General features: G+C 42.9%; 1 protein-coding gene across 3 annotated transcripts in view; it reads left to right on the top strand.

The window, feature by feature from the left end:
- LOC138195209 (RAC-gamma serine/threonine-protein kinase) overlaps positions 1 to 15,375 on the top strand; it is a 55,283-nt gene that overhangs the window by 25,357 nt on the left and 14,551 nt on the right. For all 3 annotated transcript variants that reach the window (XM_069144401.1, XM_069144402.1, XM_069144403.1), the window contains 7 exons: positions 2,551 to 2,676; positions 7,102 to 7,213; positions 10,435 to 10,579; positions 11,336 to 11,467; positions 11,677 to 11,742; positions 12,809 to 12,877; positions 14,832 to 14,954. In XM_069144401.1, the coding sequence (XP_069000502.1) occupies positions 2,551 to 2,676; positions 7,102 to 7,213; positions 10,435 to 10,579; positions 11,336 to 11,467; positions 11,677 to 11,742; positions 12,809 to 12,877; positions 14,832 to 14,954 (773 nt within the window). The remainder of the gene's footprint in view (positions 1 to 2,550; positions 2,677 to 7,101; positions 7,214 to 10,434; positions 10,580 to 11,335; positions 11,468 to 11,676; positions 11,743 to 12,808; positions 12,878 to 14,831; positions 14,955 to 15,375) is intronic.

The raw sequence follows: 15,375 nt of genomic DNA, 5'->3' as shown, positions 1-15,375 counted from the left end.
TTGACTCATAGAAATGACTGGACTTGGACCAGCAAGCCAGTCGTCACTGCCAGTTTATAATAGTTTTATGAGTTTAACTTTCTCTTTATCTTCATCCGTTCTGACAATCAATCCATCTCTTTCTCCGGTCCAGTTTGAAGTTAGTTTTTCTTTTCCAGATGATCAGCTTCTTCCATCATTAGTTTTTGAGTTCACAGCGGCAATGGATAAACTGCTGAACTTTTCGTTTCTGGAAACTTTCAACCAAAGTTTTCACACAGATTAATACTATATATCTTTTGTTGGACACATTAACAGAAACACCTGTACAGTACTTTACGAAATCAAGCTCACTACGTCACCACAAGTTGAATTTTGACTTGTCTGACACGAACTCTACAAACACTGAATATCATAACCCTCAGTGTTTAATGCAGGGCTATTTTATTGCCTTTGATTATATTGTATAAGTTTTGATGTTATGCCCATCACCTGCAGTTTGTAGAAAAACATTTTGGAGACTATTGAAAACACAAATACATATAAGACACAGTCTGGTAATGATTTGGTCACATGAATTGACTAAATAATAGTGAAAGTAACATTTATTCCTGTTCCAAGGAAGCAAAAACCCACAAAGCACAACATCTGTTTATTATCCCTATTTATACCTGATTATCTATTATCGTTTGGTCAGAATCAATGACATATTAAGTTTCTCCGTACTTGCAGTCTCGTTGCCCTTGATGCCTTTAGCTCTGCTTTCTGAATGAATTTTTTCCTTCCTTTTCTTTATGCCTTTCTCCACCCCTCCCATTCTGCCCCCCCCTCACAGCACTCTGTTTATCAGTCGCAAATGATCCAAAGAATATGCTTTGTTTCTGAAAGAACAGGAGAAGGAAATGGGAAAGAAGGAGAGAGTGGGTGGATTTGTGAAAAAGAGAAAAATAGAGACTGGGAGAGGAGGAGGAGAGAGGAGAAGAGAGGAGAGATTCGGTAGTCCTGGTGACGCACTGACACCCACCAGCATTTAATGTGTCTGTCTCTGTCTATCTGTGGCTGTCTCTGTCCCTACGTGGTGGCTCAAATCAGTTGCAACACACACACACACACACACACACACACACACACACCTCTAGCACAACCAGCACCCAGAGGTACCGGCAGGGCCCTCAGTCGCATGGTTCCTTCGGCGGAGCAGGTGTTTTTCTGCGATGTGTTAACGAGCACGGCCTGCTGTCATTTTCGCTTTAAATGGATGTCACAAATAGAACACGCACACATATATGCTCTGCCTATTCTCCTCTCACAGTCAATTAGCCAAAAAACAAGGTGATCAGAGCCGTTACGTGTGTGTGTGTGTGTGTGTGTGTGTGTGTGTGTGTGTGTGTGCGCGCGCGCGCATGTCAAGGAATGGCCGGTTAACTAAAAGGGGTTGAGAAGTAGGGAACATTTGTGTCCCTCTTGTGTTTTTTTTAATTTTTATTTCTGTTCCTTAAAATGAGAGTAAAATGTTTACACAGCTCCCGGCTTTGGAAAGTGTTGTTGATTGTCACTTCCTCTCATCAGAGATGTGTGTCTCAGTATTACTTCGGCCGCATTCGTGCATGCGCACGCAGAGTTTCATCCCTGTATTTGTTTCCGATTGCACTCCCCCAGCTATGTGTGAATCCACACACGTGTGCACTTTAATCCATTTGTGTATCCATGCTGTTTCCAGTACGTGTTATCCGCCTCTGTGGTGTGGAAATGTTTGACACTCGTGTAATCCTGCAGCGGGTCATCTGATAAAGCTGTGGTGCCACCTTAGTGCCAGTCTGTGCCAGCCAGTTGGGTAATACTCTGCCACCAGCTGCTCAGCAGATGTTATTATTTGTTGCTGCAGTCTGAGAAGGGGTTATTCTCTTTGTGTAATCTTCATCGAATGTCATGTCACCTCATCTCATCTCATGTCTCCTCTTCCTCCTTTGCTATTGACCAGGGGTTTGTGCGTATTTGTGTGCGCGGTATGCTTGTGTGTGCGTGTGAGTGTATTTGGTTGAGGGGTCATCACCTCAACACCTGCCCATGTATCAGCCAGATGATGTTTCTGGCATGGATAGTTTGAGTTTTGTGCTGGTAAACATGTTTTTGTCATTTTTTACATGATAATCCGATCTGAATCTGGCAGGCGCTGTGGGAGCCGTGGAGATTCTGTGTGTAGATCGGTGTTTGTGTTAACACCGCAGCGTGTATATGTGTGTTATGTCCTTTGGACAGCTGAGAGTTGAGCGGCCAGGCTGTAAACTGTCTAGGGAATGATGGTAAAACTCATCAACCGAGCTCAGGAATAACATCTGTATTTAAAATCATCACCATCATTATTATTATTGCTGTTAGTACTACTTTCCATATATCATAATGATAATCATCATAACCCCTGCGTGTACTAATGCCTTAAGCATCATCATCATCATCATCACTGTTTCCTTTCATGATCTAAATTCAGTTGTATTTGCCCCAAATATCAGAATAATCATATTTCACTGACATCGTCCTCCTCCTCTTTTCTTCTTTAATATCTCTCTTCAGGTGAATACATAAAGAACTGGCGGCCACGTTACTTCCTGCTGAAGACAGACGGCTCTTTCATCGGTTACAAAGAGAAACCTCAAGACGCAGACCTGCCCTACCCCCTCAATAACTTCTCTGTAGCAAGTACGTAACCTACCTTACTTATGTCAAAACAACCCCTTGGCACTGCACTCTAAATCTTACTGCACCTGTATCAACATCATATCAAAGTCGAGTGAAGATGCAACATTTAGATTCCTGATGCACTTATCTGGAGCATCTTATAGTTTTTACTGGTTCACCATAATTCAGTGGCGAGCTCAGATTTGATTGCCTTTTCTGCAGAAACTGAGCAATATGCTGCAAACTGTAAGCGTTTTAATCCTGAAGGGTATACAGGAAGACGAGTTTCCATGTACCCTCATCTTTACCTTACATACTGTACACATATACCCTGCATACTTCTCTGTCGGCTCATAATTAACAACGATGAAGACACTGTGACGCGTTCTGTTATTAACCCCCGTAGAGAACATTTCAGTTCAGAGAAAAAAAAACCTCTGCAGGTTGTGGGGAATCAGTGTCATATGTGATAAGCTATATCATATAACTTTTATTTTATTTTTTACTTTATTTTGAAATTAATGTTATCTGAAGAGATGTTGCTGAAGTATTGTGGTTTCATCGCACAGTGAAATGAGAAGACAGTTATTGCAGCCATTGCTTGTCAGTCATCAGTCTTCACAGTGTTGGTATGCCTTACAGAATTCACTGAGGGCTCTAATTAACCATTTATCAGTACATCATCTGTCTGCACCTGATTAACAAGCTCCACAACATTGTTGACATGTGTAATTAGCCAACTAATGAGTTGACAAGATTGATTTTCATCTCTCTCTTCCTCATCACCTCTCATTGTTCATGCAGTAATTACAGATTTACTGGGAAAACTTTGTAACATCTCTCCAGGCATTTTAGCTTCGGAATGAATAATAGTCACCCTAAAACTGTTTCCTAACCTGACACAAGGCAGAACTGACTACTAACTCAAAGTACTCACAAGATGTTCAATGAAATTTTAAGACACTAAACTTTTGTTTCAATTTAAGTGTATTAAAGACATCACAGCAAGTCAAGAAAGTAGGGAAGAGCCGGATGAAAGCAATTTTCTCGAACACAGTAATCAAATGTTGACCGCAATGAAAATGATTTTCTTTTGAAATTATATTTATCTGACAATTGTTTCCTTTGTCCTGGCTCTCTCCTACATCATAGTTAAATCTCTCCTATTTAAAATGGTTTCCTAAATAAAGTTTGCGTTTAAAGAAGTTAAGCTTTTTATTTTTGTTTATTCTCAGTAGACTTTGCTGCTGTACTGGTAGCTATTACTCTAGTTTTTATTATTATATTCTATAATTATATTATTTTACTCAAGAAATATGGACAGTGCTCTGACTCAGACGAGATACGTCAGTATTTATGGTAGTTATTGAAGACAAAAAAGTGCAGCGCTTCTCAAACTTTTTCCATCATGCCCTTCTTCAGAAGCTGAACAGAATTCCCCTGCAGGAGCTCTATATCCTCACGGGGGGCCCTGCCCCACAGTTTGGATACCACTGCAGCAGTGGACTTAGTTGAACAGCAATATGATACTGTATCATGTAGCATTGATTCAAAATATCAATTAGATAATAGCTTCTTTAACCAATTCATTTAATGAATAGAATGTTAGAAAGTGCCTCGCAAATGAAATCAAGCAAGATTCAAAAGAAAAAATAAATAATTAAACTACATAAATCCTTGTGCACATGCTAACGTGAGTCCAAATAAGAGGAGCAGCGTAAGAATATAAAATCATTAAAAAAATAGTTTTGCTGTATATGCTAAATTTATATAATCAAACACTGGGTATGATGTTCACTTGCTGCTATGTGCTCCAGTAGTTTGAAACCTTACAGCTGCAGGTAGTTGGAGGCAAAACTGTTTTTTCGGTTTAACCAGAAGTATTACATCAATCAAGTTGACATGAGATAAAAGCACAGATGACCTTTACTGCATTGCTCAATTTTGGAAAATGAAACCAGATTATCTTGATATTAGTAATAAAAACAGATGAAATACTTACAGGACATCACACAGCATCTGTCTCTTCATAAGTAATTAGATACATGTTATGTAGTTGTTTACTCTATTTCATGCTCATACAGCACTACCTACTTAACATAATCTGATGAAGCTGGTGTTTCCCCTCTTCACACAAGGCCTGATGCAGATGGCACCATATTTACTTGCATATATTCACACATACACTGTAACACAGCACTGGATTTTAGATTTGGATATGCCATCAATCATTGTTTTCAAAATACAACTATGTACTGTGTAAAATACCTGCAGAGTGGTGCAGTGTGGACTGATGGTAGGACAGGCAGCGATGAGCACAAGAGAATAGGTGCGAGTTTAGGGCCAAAACAGAAAATATGATGAATGGTAGAGTACAAGCTGATACCGCAGAGAAAATGATAAAGAATGGTACATCGAAGGACGGAGGAGGAGGAAGAAAGATAGGAGTCCGGAAGGGAGGACAAGTTTGGGGAATGAGCGATGGGAGTTGATCGGAGGGGGAAGAGGAAAAGTAAATTGGAGACGTGGGGAGGAGAGAGGAAGAAGAGATGTGGCAGAGATGGAAGGAGGATTAGGGTGGAGAGACGGATGGAGAGATTGGGGGCTGAGGCTTTTGTGGAGGAGGTGTTGTGGAGAGAAAGGGAGCAATGAGGGAGGAGAAGAGAGGAGGATCGTCAGCGATGAACAGACAGGGAGGAGGAGACGAAGACAGGATTGCAGAATGAGGAAATAGGGAAGAGGAAAAGAGTTTGTGAGGAGGACAAGCCAGGCCATACATCCGGCCCCGGCTGCTTGGCACAGCACTGGCACTGCCACATCTGTTGCCCAAAGCTGGGAGGCCAGGTGGTGAGTGTGTGTGCGTGTGTGTGCGCGTGTGCGCGTGTGTGCGTGTGTGTGTGTGTGTTAATGCGTGTGTGAACAACAGAAGTGATCAGATGGAACAGAGATGGTACAGGCCTGTTCCCTGCAGAGGGACTCATACATACAAGCTTGTCGCTCACACACACACGCACGCACGCACGCACGCACGCACGCACGCACGCACACACACACACACACACACACACAAACTGATGCATGCACTCACATACACCCACTAAACTGCTACACAGATTTCACAATTGCCTGCTGTGGCAAACAACCCAATTTCATCTAACATTCAAACTTCCCTGTCCGTGTGTGTTTTTCTGTCCATGTGTGGGCGTGAGTGTTTTTTGGCATCAACTATAGCATGACCTTGTTTTCTGGCAGCACAGCAGGCCTTGTTCACGAGTCAGGTAGTAACTTCTTTGTGTGTGTGTGTGTGTGTGTGTGTGTGTGTGTGTGTGTGTGTGTGAGAGAGAAAGAGAGAGAGAGAGAGAAAGTGTGTGTGAGTTTACATTGAAGCACTGCCGCGTGTACGACCTGAGCGGTGTTGCCATTAACCTTCCTGTCTATATTTAGGCTGAGCTGTGACGTGCTGTGCTGTGCCACACTTAAACAGAAAGTAAGTGGACGAAGGGATGGCTGAGGATGCAAGGTTTGAGGAAAGGAGAGAAGGAGAGAGGCAGAAGCTGATGAGAGAATGACAGGAGACAACAGGAGAGCAGAGGGGAGGAGAAATGGAGGGTGATTATATTTGTAGAACAAGTGGGGGGAGATGAGAGGACAGAAGATGGATCATGATGCTGTTTTACATCACTTCGTGTCCCCTATAAACACAGAGACTGCTGAGGGACAATGAATATGCCTTCTTTCCCACAGCGAGCTCACAGCCCCATCTGGCTGTGTGTGCGTACGTTTTTGCATTTGTGTACTGTATAATGCATTTGTGTAATAATGGCCTACTGTACTGCCCATTTTCATAGAAATGCATCTCTTCGGATAGTCGCCAGATGCGTATGTGGTGCAACACATAATATCCCTTGGCACAAGAAAGCACCTTTTTTTTTTTTTTTTTTGAGCCATCGGTTGCAGAAGTTTATTTTTAAAAGAGATGAAGATACAAGCTGCTTGTTTCTTTATGATAATGTCAAAGGCAACTGGTTATTCGACTTAATTTTTTGGGCTTTTCAAACGATCAAAATGTTAGTAATGACCAGGCCTACATTATGTCCCTATAAACCTTTTTAACAGTGGACATTTTGACTTGTCCTAGCAGGAAAAACACAGGTGTTGCTAATCAATAATAAAAATGAAATACAAGAAAGAAAAGGAAAAAAGAACCCCTCATACACAAATACAATGTGTTTACACTGTGGACAGTATTGTGGTTTACATCAGCTCTTCAGTGTAAGACTAAACTACATTGAACTAAAAGCGCTCTCATCTGATCTGAACCTCCTTTCCAGGTACAGCTCCGACCTCTTGAGTTCTTCTTCTCCCTGTTTTTCGCCGTTGAATTCGCAGTCATTGTTGTAATTGTGTTGTAAAGACAGAGCTGTTCCCTCCGGCTGCCTGTTTCAGAATGTCAGCTGATGAAGACGGAGAGGCCGAAGCCAAACACCTTCATCATACGCTGCCTCCAGTGGACCACCGTCATCGAGAGGACCTTCCATGTGGACTCGCCCGATGAGAGGTCAGTTCGCTCAAGAGCCTCGATTCCTAGAGCGTCCTCCGGTCGGGGTTTGGTCAACGGATAACAGACAAATAGTCAAAGCAAGTTAGTGACTTCATGCTCCCTGCATTAATGTAGACTGTGGCTGTTCCGGAGGACACACTTGCCTTGGGACCCAAACATATAGTACTCTTACACGTTAGCAAACTTACCAGTGTCGTATTGGAATTTCGGCAGAGTAGTGTTATCTCAAATTGCACACTGCCATTCTGCTTTTAACAGAAATAACCGTTGCATTTGAATGCATCACCTGCCAACACATTTGCCAGCTTTGATAATTCTACCCAGAAATAAGCATATTTTGGTGCCTTTGCTTTAACACATACAATGTGTGTTAAACAGCGCACATGTCTACTGACATTCAGAGCAGCAGTTTGCAGGAAAAATTGACAATCTCGTTAAAGCTGCCAGTTAGAACATTAAAATGTGTTTTTCTCCAAATACTTGAGGCGTTCATGAATTTCAGGAGGTTAGTTCAGAGGTTTCAGTTCAACTTAGACTTAATAATGCAGCAAAAATGCCTAAATATGCACAATTTCTGTTCAAGTAAAAGGCAGAAAAAGTGGCACTCACAAGGTTTTAAATGACCATGACTAGATTAGATTAGATTAAATGTAGATACTATATAAATATATATATACTAAATATATATATAATGGGTGAAAGTGTCATCAAGGGCAGAGATATGTGTGAGGAGGCTTGTACTGTAGAGAGTTGATGTTTTTTTGGTGTCTGTGAGAGAGAGAGAAAGAGAGAGGGTGAGAGAGACAGAGTCGAAAGGAGACCTTTCAAGTAACGTTGGCATAAATTCTCCAGCTGCTCAGTTCCTTTCTGAGGAGCTGAGGTGTTTATCTCCAGAAAATGAACAGCTTTGCCCAGAAGACCACAGATGCTTCTGTGCATCCTTTGAGTTTCTGTGTGTGTTTTGGAGTGTGTGTGTGGGTTGCAGCTGTCTGTCCAACTTTGTCTGCGTTATATGTTGCTTTTGTAATAGTTTTGCCTTCAGATAATCAAATACACATTTCTGAGTTTACATAAAACTAATAACTTTCCATTGATTCGTTTGTAAAGTCGGGTGTATACAATATGCAAGCCTGTAAGTGGATGGGTGGGAGCTCCAGATGTGTCCACGTTTTGTTGTAGAAGTGTGTGTGTGTGTGTGTGTGTGTGTGTGTGTTTGCGCACGCAGGATTTGCGCATCATTGAAGTTTAAGTAGATGGAAAAAAAAGTATGTGTGTGTGTGTGTGCCACAACTGGTTGTGTGTGTGTGTGTGTGTGTGTGTGTGTGTGTGTTACTGTATCTGTTGTACTGTACCAATGCTGGCAGGGCTCCAGCTACCACAGCCCCAGCCGTGAGCAGAGAGTGTGGCACGTGTTGGCATGGCGCCCGACTGTAGGCAGGCCCATTATCTCTCATTAGCAAAAAAAAAAAATCTCATTATACAAAAAACACTCTAACCGAGAAAGAGCATTTATCTGCTGCCTGACCTTGAGAGAGTTCCCATTGCTTTTCACGTTGCTACGTGCACGCACGCACGCACGCGCGCGCGTGCACACACACACACACACACACACACACACACACACACACACACACACACACACACACACACACATCATTGGCACCACAGATTGAGTGCTCCAATGTTGTAGATGGAGTGTAACTCAAGTTTGCCCTTGTTTTGGAGTGTGTAGGGTACACTCAGATGTCTTTGGAGAAGAAAGGGATTCAGATCTTAAAAACGCACTGCCATGTTTAGGTTCAAATGAACGTTCTTCCAAATCCCTCAAGGAAACATATGGGCATCTAACTCAAAACAAAACAAAAGACACAGGTGATCGTTTATGAGTGAAACAGGTTTTATTATTATCATCTCCTCACGGTGTACTCTGGGTAAGTGTACTTTGAAAGTGCACCCTCGTAAATCCAGATTTGCTTCTTCAGAGTCCTGAGGATTTCTGAATATTTGAATATCATCTTCAGTTCACCTCGCTTTGGGCTCTGCAGTGTTTTCTGCTCACATGTAACCCCTGCATGTGGCACAGGATTAACACTGTTTGCCTGAAGATCAGTGGGAAAAACTTAAAAGGAGAAGTCTTTTTGAACCCAGTTCAGTCTTGAGGAAACAACATTTTCAACCTTCTAATGTTATGTTTCAATCAGAAATATCAGTTTCAAAACTTCTTCTCTTCTCTTCTCTTCTCTTCTCTTCTCTTCTCTTCTCTTCTCTTCTCTTCTCTTCTCTTCTCTTCTCTTCTCTCTTTTCTCTTCTCTTCTCTCTATTTATCATAGCCTGGCCTTGTTTAGAAACCATTATATTCATCATTGTTAAATACAGTTAATGTGTCGACACATCCTGATGCATGACTGGCCTTCCACTACAGATGATGATCACACACACACACACACACACACACACACACACACACACACACACACACACACACACTCAAACTCAAACTCGCGCACTTTCTCTCAACAGATGTTGAACAACACCGCTAATGGAAAGTCAATGGGGAGGAACAATGTTAGCAAACAACAATGCATTGTTCCCTTCAACGCACTGGTGTGTATGTGCGCGTTTGCCTCTCACACACTGGTGGGCATTAGTTCTGCTCTGTGATCATTGCTCATTTGCTTGAATCTCCAGTTGACCACGTTTCCTCTCTGTTGAACAAATAGGTCTTTATGTTAATTGAAAACACTTTAGCTCCTTTAAAAACCTGGTTAAATAAGTGCACCAGTCATCCTATTGGAGATTAGGACCAATATTATATTTAACACCCATCTAATTTACTGCTACACAAGCTGGTTTCAGTCACGGTACGATATCGTGATACATTTGCTTCTAATCTTCAGGCGTTCAATTTTATTGAGATTTATCAGACTTATGTCGATCCCATGACTCACAGGCAAATTACAAGGGCTGCCAATAACAATAACTTTCTGTATCTTATTAAACGACACTTTAACAAAGCGCTTTGCACTTTGAAGCCGTTGACGCCTGTTTTATCTTTTATATATTTATTAATGTCTTGTTTTATCCTAGTTGTTTGTAATACATCTTTTACCTTGTTCTGCTGCAGAACTGATGAGTTGCCAACTCAATTTCGTTGTATTTTTTTTACAATGACAATAAACTGCTTTATGCTTATGCCTTATTACGTGCTCTAACCCCAGAGATGAGTGGACGGAGGCCATTCAGATGGTGGCTGACAAGCTGCAGAGACAAGAGGAGGAGAGGATCCAGTGCAGCCCCACCTCCAACATCGACAACATGGTCGAGGAGGAGATGGACATCTCTACTACGCACCACAAACGCAAGGTAATGAACACAGACATACAAGCGCGTACTCACTCTGACATAATTCATACTGAGACTACAGAAAATATTCCATCTCTACAGTCGCTGTTCTTTGTTCACAGGATTACCTTTTCCCTGTTTGTAATTTAAATAAAATTGTCTTCTAAGTCACAGGTTTGTAGCAACTAATGAAAAAGCTTCTGTAACAACAAGGATGTAAATTTGTTTTTCAAAAATATAACACTCTGGCAAGCAAAAGCAATCATGCAAAATATATATTCTACATGCAAAGGCTATATTTAATAAATGTATGCTACATACTGCATATCAAGTTAACTACCAATCCAACTAGAGCTCGAGGCCTATGACGGCTCCACTGTTCATTGCACCCCACACTAAAAAGGTTTTGTGAGGCGTAACTAATGTCATTAATGTTAGTGGCTCAATAAAAATCCATTATACAATGTACAGTATGTCGTTTCATACATTAAAGGTCTGTAAATGGGAGGTTTTGACCGAACAGTCACTTGTGTTTGGACCCCATAACAAGTTCTGCTGTTTTTGTTTAATGAGAAAAGGGTTTTGTAAAAACATCGTGATTATATTGCTTAAAGGTACTTGAACTCTGGTGTTCTATCTGCAATAGTCTTGAAACATTTCAGATGATTTACAGCCCTACTCAGCAGGTGTGACCTCAAAACTTCCAAATGTCATAACGTATCAACTGTTCTACTTGAAGCATGAATGACGTGAGTCTTTCGTGTTTCCCTCCACCAGACAATGAGTGACTTCGACTACTTGAAGCTGCTGGGAAAGGGAACCTTTGGTAAAGTAATTCTTGTCCGGGAAAAGGCCAGCGGGAAATACTACGCCATGAAGATCCTTAAAAAAGAAGTCATCATCGCCAAGGTTAGTCTGGCATCCATCGATCAGTCTGAACCTGTTTTAGTTGGACGACATCAAATTCAAGTCCATTTTATTTGATCTATCTACAGTGTCAGATGAGTGTATCTGATGTTTTTAATGCTGTTTTTTTTTTGCATTGCTCTTCAGTTACCTTGTTATTTAGTTGTTAGATTGAAACGGTTTGGATCACATGTCATTCATCGTCTGTACAGGATGAAGTGGCTCACACACTCACAGAGAGCAGAGTACTGAAAAACACCAGACACCCCTTTCTCACTGTAAGTACCTCATATACACAAAACACAACTGATTCAAATTCACACATACATACATATGGAAAATGTCCCCACATCTGTACGGGTACGTGTCACGTGTGTGCACGTACACACAGACAACATATTGATCCTCTACACACCCAAGTCTCTGGAGGCTAATTATGATGTAGACACCAAAATTGTTGTACTTTGATAGCCGTATCAGTTAGCTTTGATGTACACGTACGCACATTAGTTGCTGCTTATTTCTATTACACCGCCTTGAAACACGCACACACTCACGTGTACATGCTTGTTCTCACACACACACACACACACACACACACACACACACACACACACACACACACACACACACACACACAATCCGTCAAGAGAGCAAGTTCACATCTGAGTTTACCCCCCGTCACACCTGCAGCCACAAAGAGACTTGGACCAACTGTTCTTTGGTTTAGCAGCACAGACCTCTACTTCACTCACACACACACACACACACACACACACACACACACACACACACACACACACACACACACACACACACACACGCGCGTACGCGTACACACTTCGAATAAGCAAATATAGACATAAACAGTTTGACGCTAAGAGTGATCACGTTTTGTTGCCTCTACTGTTCTCACTAGAATAGGACCAGACTTCCTGCTGTCTGAAATCGTTCACTCGCTCACTTCACTGTTCACTGTACAAGACTTGCATGTAGATGAGAAATACACACGTGTTTGACAAAATAAAAAAATATTTACTGCTATTTAAATTTTCCTCTGGTGTAACTCGTGGTCTTTGTGATGTTACAGAAATATAAGAGATTGCTGTTGTGTCAGTAAATGCATCACGGTAGTTAGCACTTGATTAGTAACAATCACTTGATTACTATTTTGCCCGTTGCTCTGTGGGATAATTTGGGTCCTCTATACACTCACAGATAATTTGGAAAAACAAAATGACAGACGCGGTAAACACAGGGCTGTATGTTAGTTAATGAAGTGGATGATGCGGCTCACTAAATGGTGTCGCGTTGTATAAATTGTGTTTGTGGTTTTTGTTTCAGTCACTGAAGTATTCATTCCAGACTAAAGACCGCCTGTGTTTCGTCATGGAGTATGTGAATGGAGGAGAGGTAAGACGCACACTAACTTGAATGATGGATATGCTGTGTGTGGTTACCCATCTTTGTGCTCCTGCTTCAAACAGCCAGTTAGACCACAACTCCACCACACTAACTGACAGCGATTAGGGACTCCACTTATTCTGCTGTCATCTGTTACAATGCTGTGTTGAAACTCAGCTGACAGGAAATAAACATTTACTTTATGTCAACCGATACATTCTTGGATCTTTTGTCTTAATTTTCATGCACATATATTTATCTTAAATAGTTTTTATATACAGTATTAGGGCTGTTACTCATTCTCCTTACACTTATTCTCCTAAACATTCGTCTGGTTTATAAATGTCTCTCAGATGAATACAAAATTGTTACATGGGGAAATATGTTGTAATTGGAGGAGTGCGAGTCTGCTACAGCAGTACAGCAAAGGAATGTTAAAACATTTAGACACTGAAGAATTGTCTAAAGTTTGACTGTTGGATTGCTTTCTAACAGTTAATTTGCCAACCAACTGGCCTCTCTCTTGCCTTCTCCGTCTCTCCTTTCTGTTCGATGTCTCTTCTGCTTGTGTCTATTTATGAACACACCTATGGGGCAGATACAGCCAGAATGACAGTCGGAGACGAAATGAGTTTGGATTCCCCCACTTTTCCATTTCTCCGATTTTTAATCGGGCCGTTTTTGCAATCTTGGTTCATTCCCTTAGTGTAACTGTCACCTGCTCCCCTCCCAGTTAGTTAGTGCAGTTCAGCCAGTGCCAGGCCTGAGCAAACACACACCGAGAACACCGGCACACACACACACACACACACACACACACACACACACACACACACACACCTTAGAGAGACACACACACAGTAAATCTTTACCTCAACAGACAAATTGTGACCACGCGAACCACACACACACACACACACACACACACACACACACACACACACACACACACACACACACACACACAGAACCCATTACAAACCTGCCACAGTCACAGCTGCCAGTACACTGATGAAGGCCCACCTGTCGTGTTACCCACTCTCACCACACGCACACACACACGGACGCCATTTGAGCAAGGTGGTCCGTGAGCATCACTCCAGTGGCCATATGCAAACCTCCCTGAACAATTAATGGGGAGATGTGTGCCCCTTGGCCTCATGGGTAATTTGTACGACTTGACTGGTGCAGCGCAGCAGGCCGGTGTCATTCTGGTGCCACATGTGTCGCCGTGCGACAGTGACAACTTGACAACTGACAGTGAGGGAGAAAGTAAGAGGGAGAGGAAGGGAATGCGAGGTGAGCGAGACAGAGGAGAAGCGGGAGGTCAAGCCACCTGGGAACAAAGCGAGTTGTGTACTCTTTAAAGTATGAAAATGAGCTCCTTGCCAAAAACACAGAGGGGTGGATACGAGAATGGAGTAAATGAAGACGGAAGCTCAGGGGGCAAGGCCAGTTAGGCCACTAATGAGTGCTGCACTGGAGGCAGTCGGGAGGAGGGGGCGGTGTTGGCTGTGGCTGCAGCGGCGGTCGGCCTGTCTTTAACTAGACTGGTGTATTGATTAAACCCTTGATTTGGCCCCCATCGCCGAACTCCACGCCAGCACAGTGCCAACCGAGCCCAGAGGGTAACGTGGAAGAGGTATGTGTGTGTGTGTGGTGAAGGGGGGCTGCTAGATGAGGCGCCAGCTGCCGAGCGCCTCCACCCGCCCTCCTCCGAGACGCCCCCCCCCCCCCCACGCAACCCCTCACACACACACACACACCCCAACTCACCCTCCTCTCCGCTATCTATCATCTCAATATGGTGCGGGCAGCCAGTTTGTGTTGTGCTAATTTCCTCCAATAAATCAGTAATTATTGCTGTGCCGTCCCTGCTGTCTCTCCCCCCTCTCTCTCCCCCCCGCCCTCTCCGTCTTACTCTCCCTCTCACCCTCTCTCGCACTCCCTCCTTTTCCCGCAGCTGTTTTTCCATTTGTCCAGAGAGCGGGTGTTCTCGGAGGAACGCACGCGCTTCTACGGCGCCGAGATTGTCTCGGCTCTCGACTACCTGCATTCAGCCAAGATTGTGTACCGGGACCTCAAGGTAAACAGAAACGGAGAGGGAAGGCAGGCTGGGAGGCATGGATGAGAGTGATCAGATATTTGAGGGAAAACTTCTTTTGATTTTGGCCCCCCCATTTCTTGTGTTTCCAGCAGTTTTTGGTTTTTTCATCTTTTTTTTTTTTTTCATCCAGGAGGAAACGGGTGGCTCAGGATGTGTGGTAATTAAAGAGAGGGACAGGGACAGGCTCTCACAGACATGAAGCAGTAAACAATTGCAGGAAGTGGAGGGAGAGAGGGAGGTAGGGAAGGAGGGGGTTGCTGATGCCACAGAGGTAGAGAGGTAGATGGCTCTGTCTGAGTGCCTGCCTGGCAGCCTTGGCCCCAGCCCTGCTCACAGCAGCCAAGAAAACAGAAAGAAGAACAGCAGACTGAGTGAGAAAAACACTTCAGCCATTAAAATT

The sequence above is a fragment of the Embiotoca jacksoni genome, unplaced genomic scaffold, assembly GCF_022577435.1.
Source record: "Embiotoca jacksoni isolate LCO1_2020_lvr unplaced genomic scaffold, fEmbJac1.0.p SCAF_12, whole genome shotgun sequence".
NCBI lineage: Eukaryota > Metazoa > Chordata > Actinopteri > Embiotocidae > Embiotoca > Embiotoca jacksoni.
This window is presented reverse-complemented; position numbering and strand designations above follow the sequence as displayed.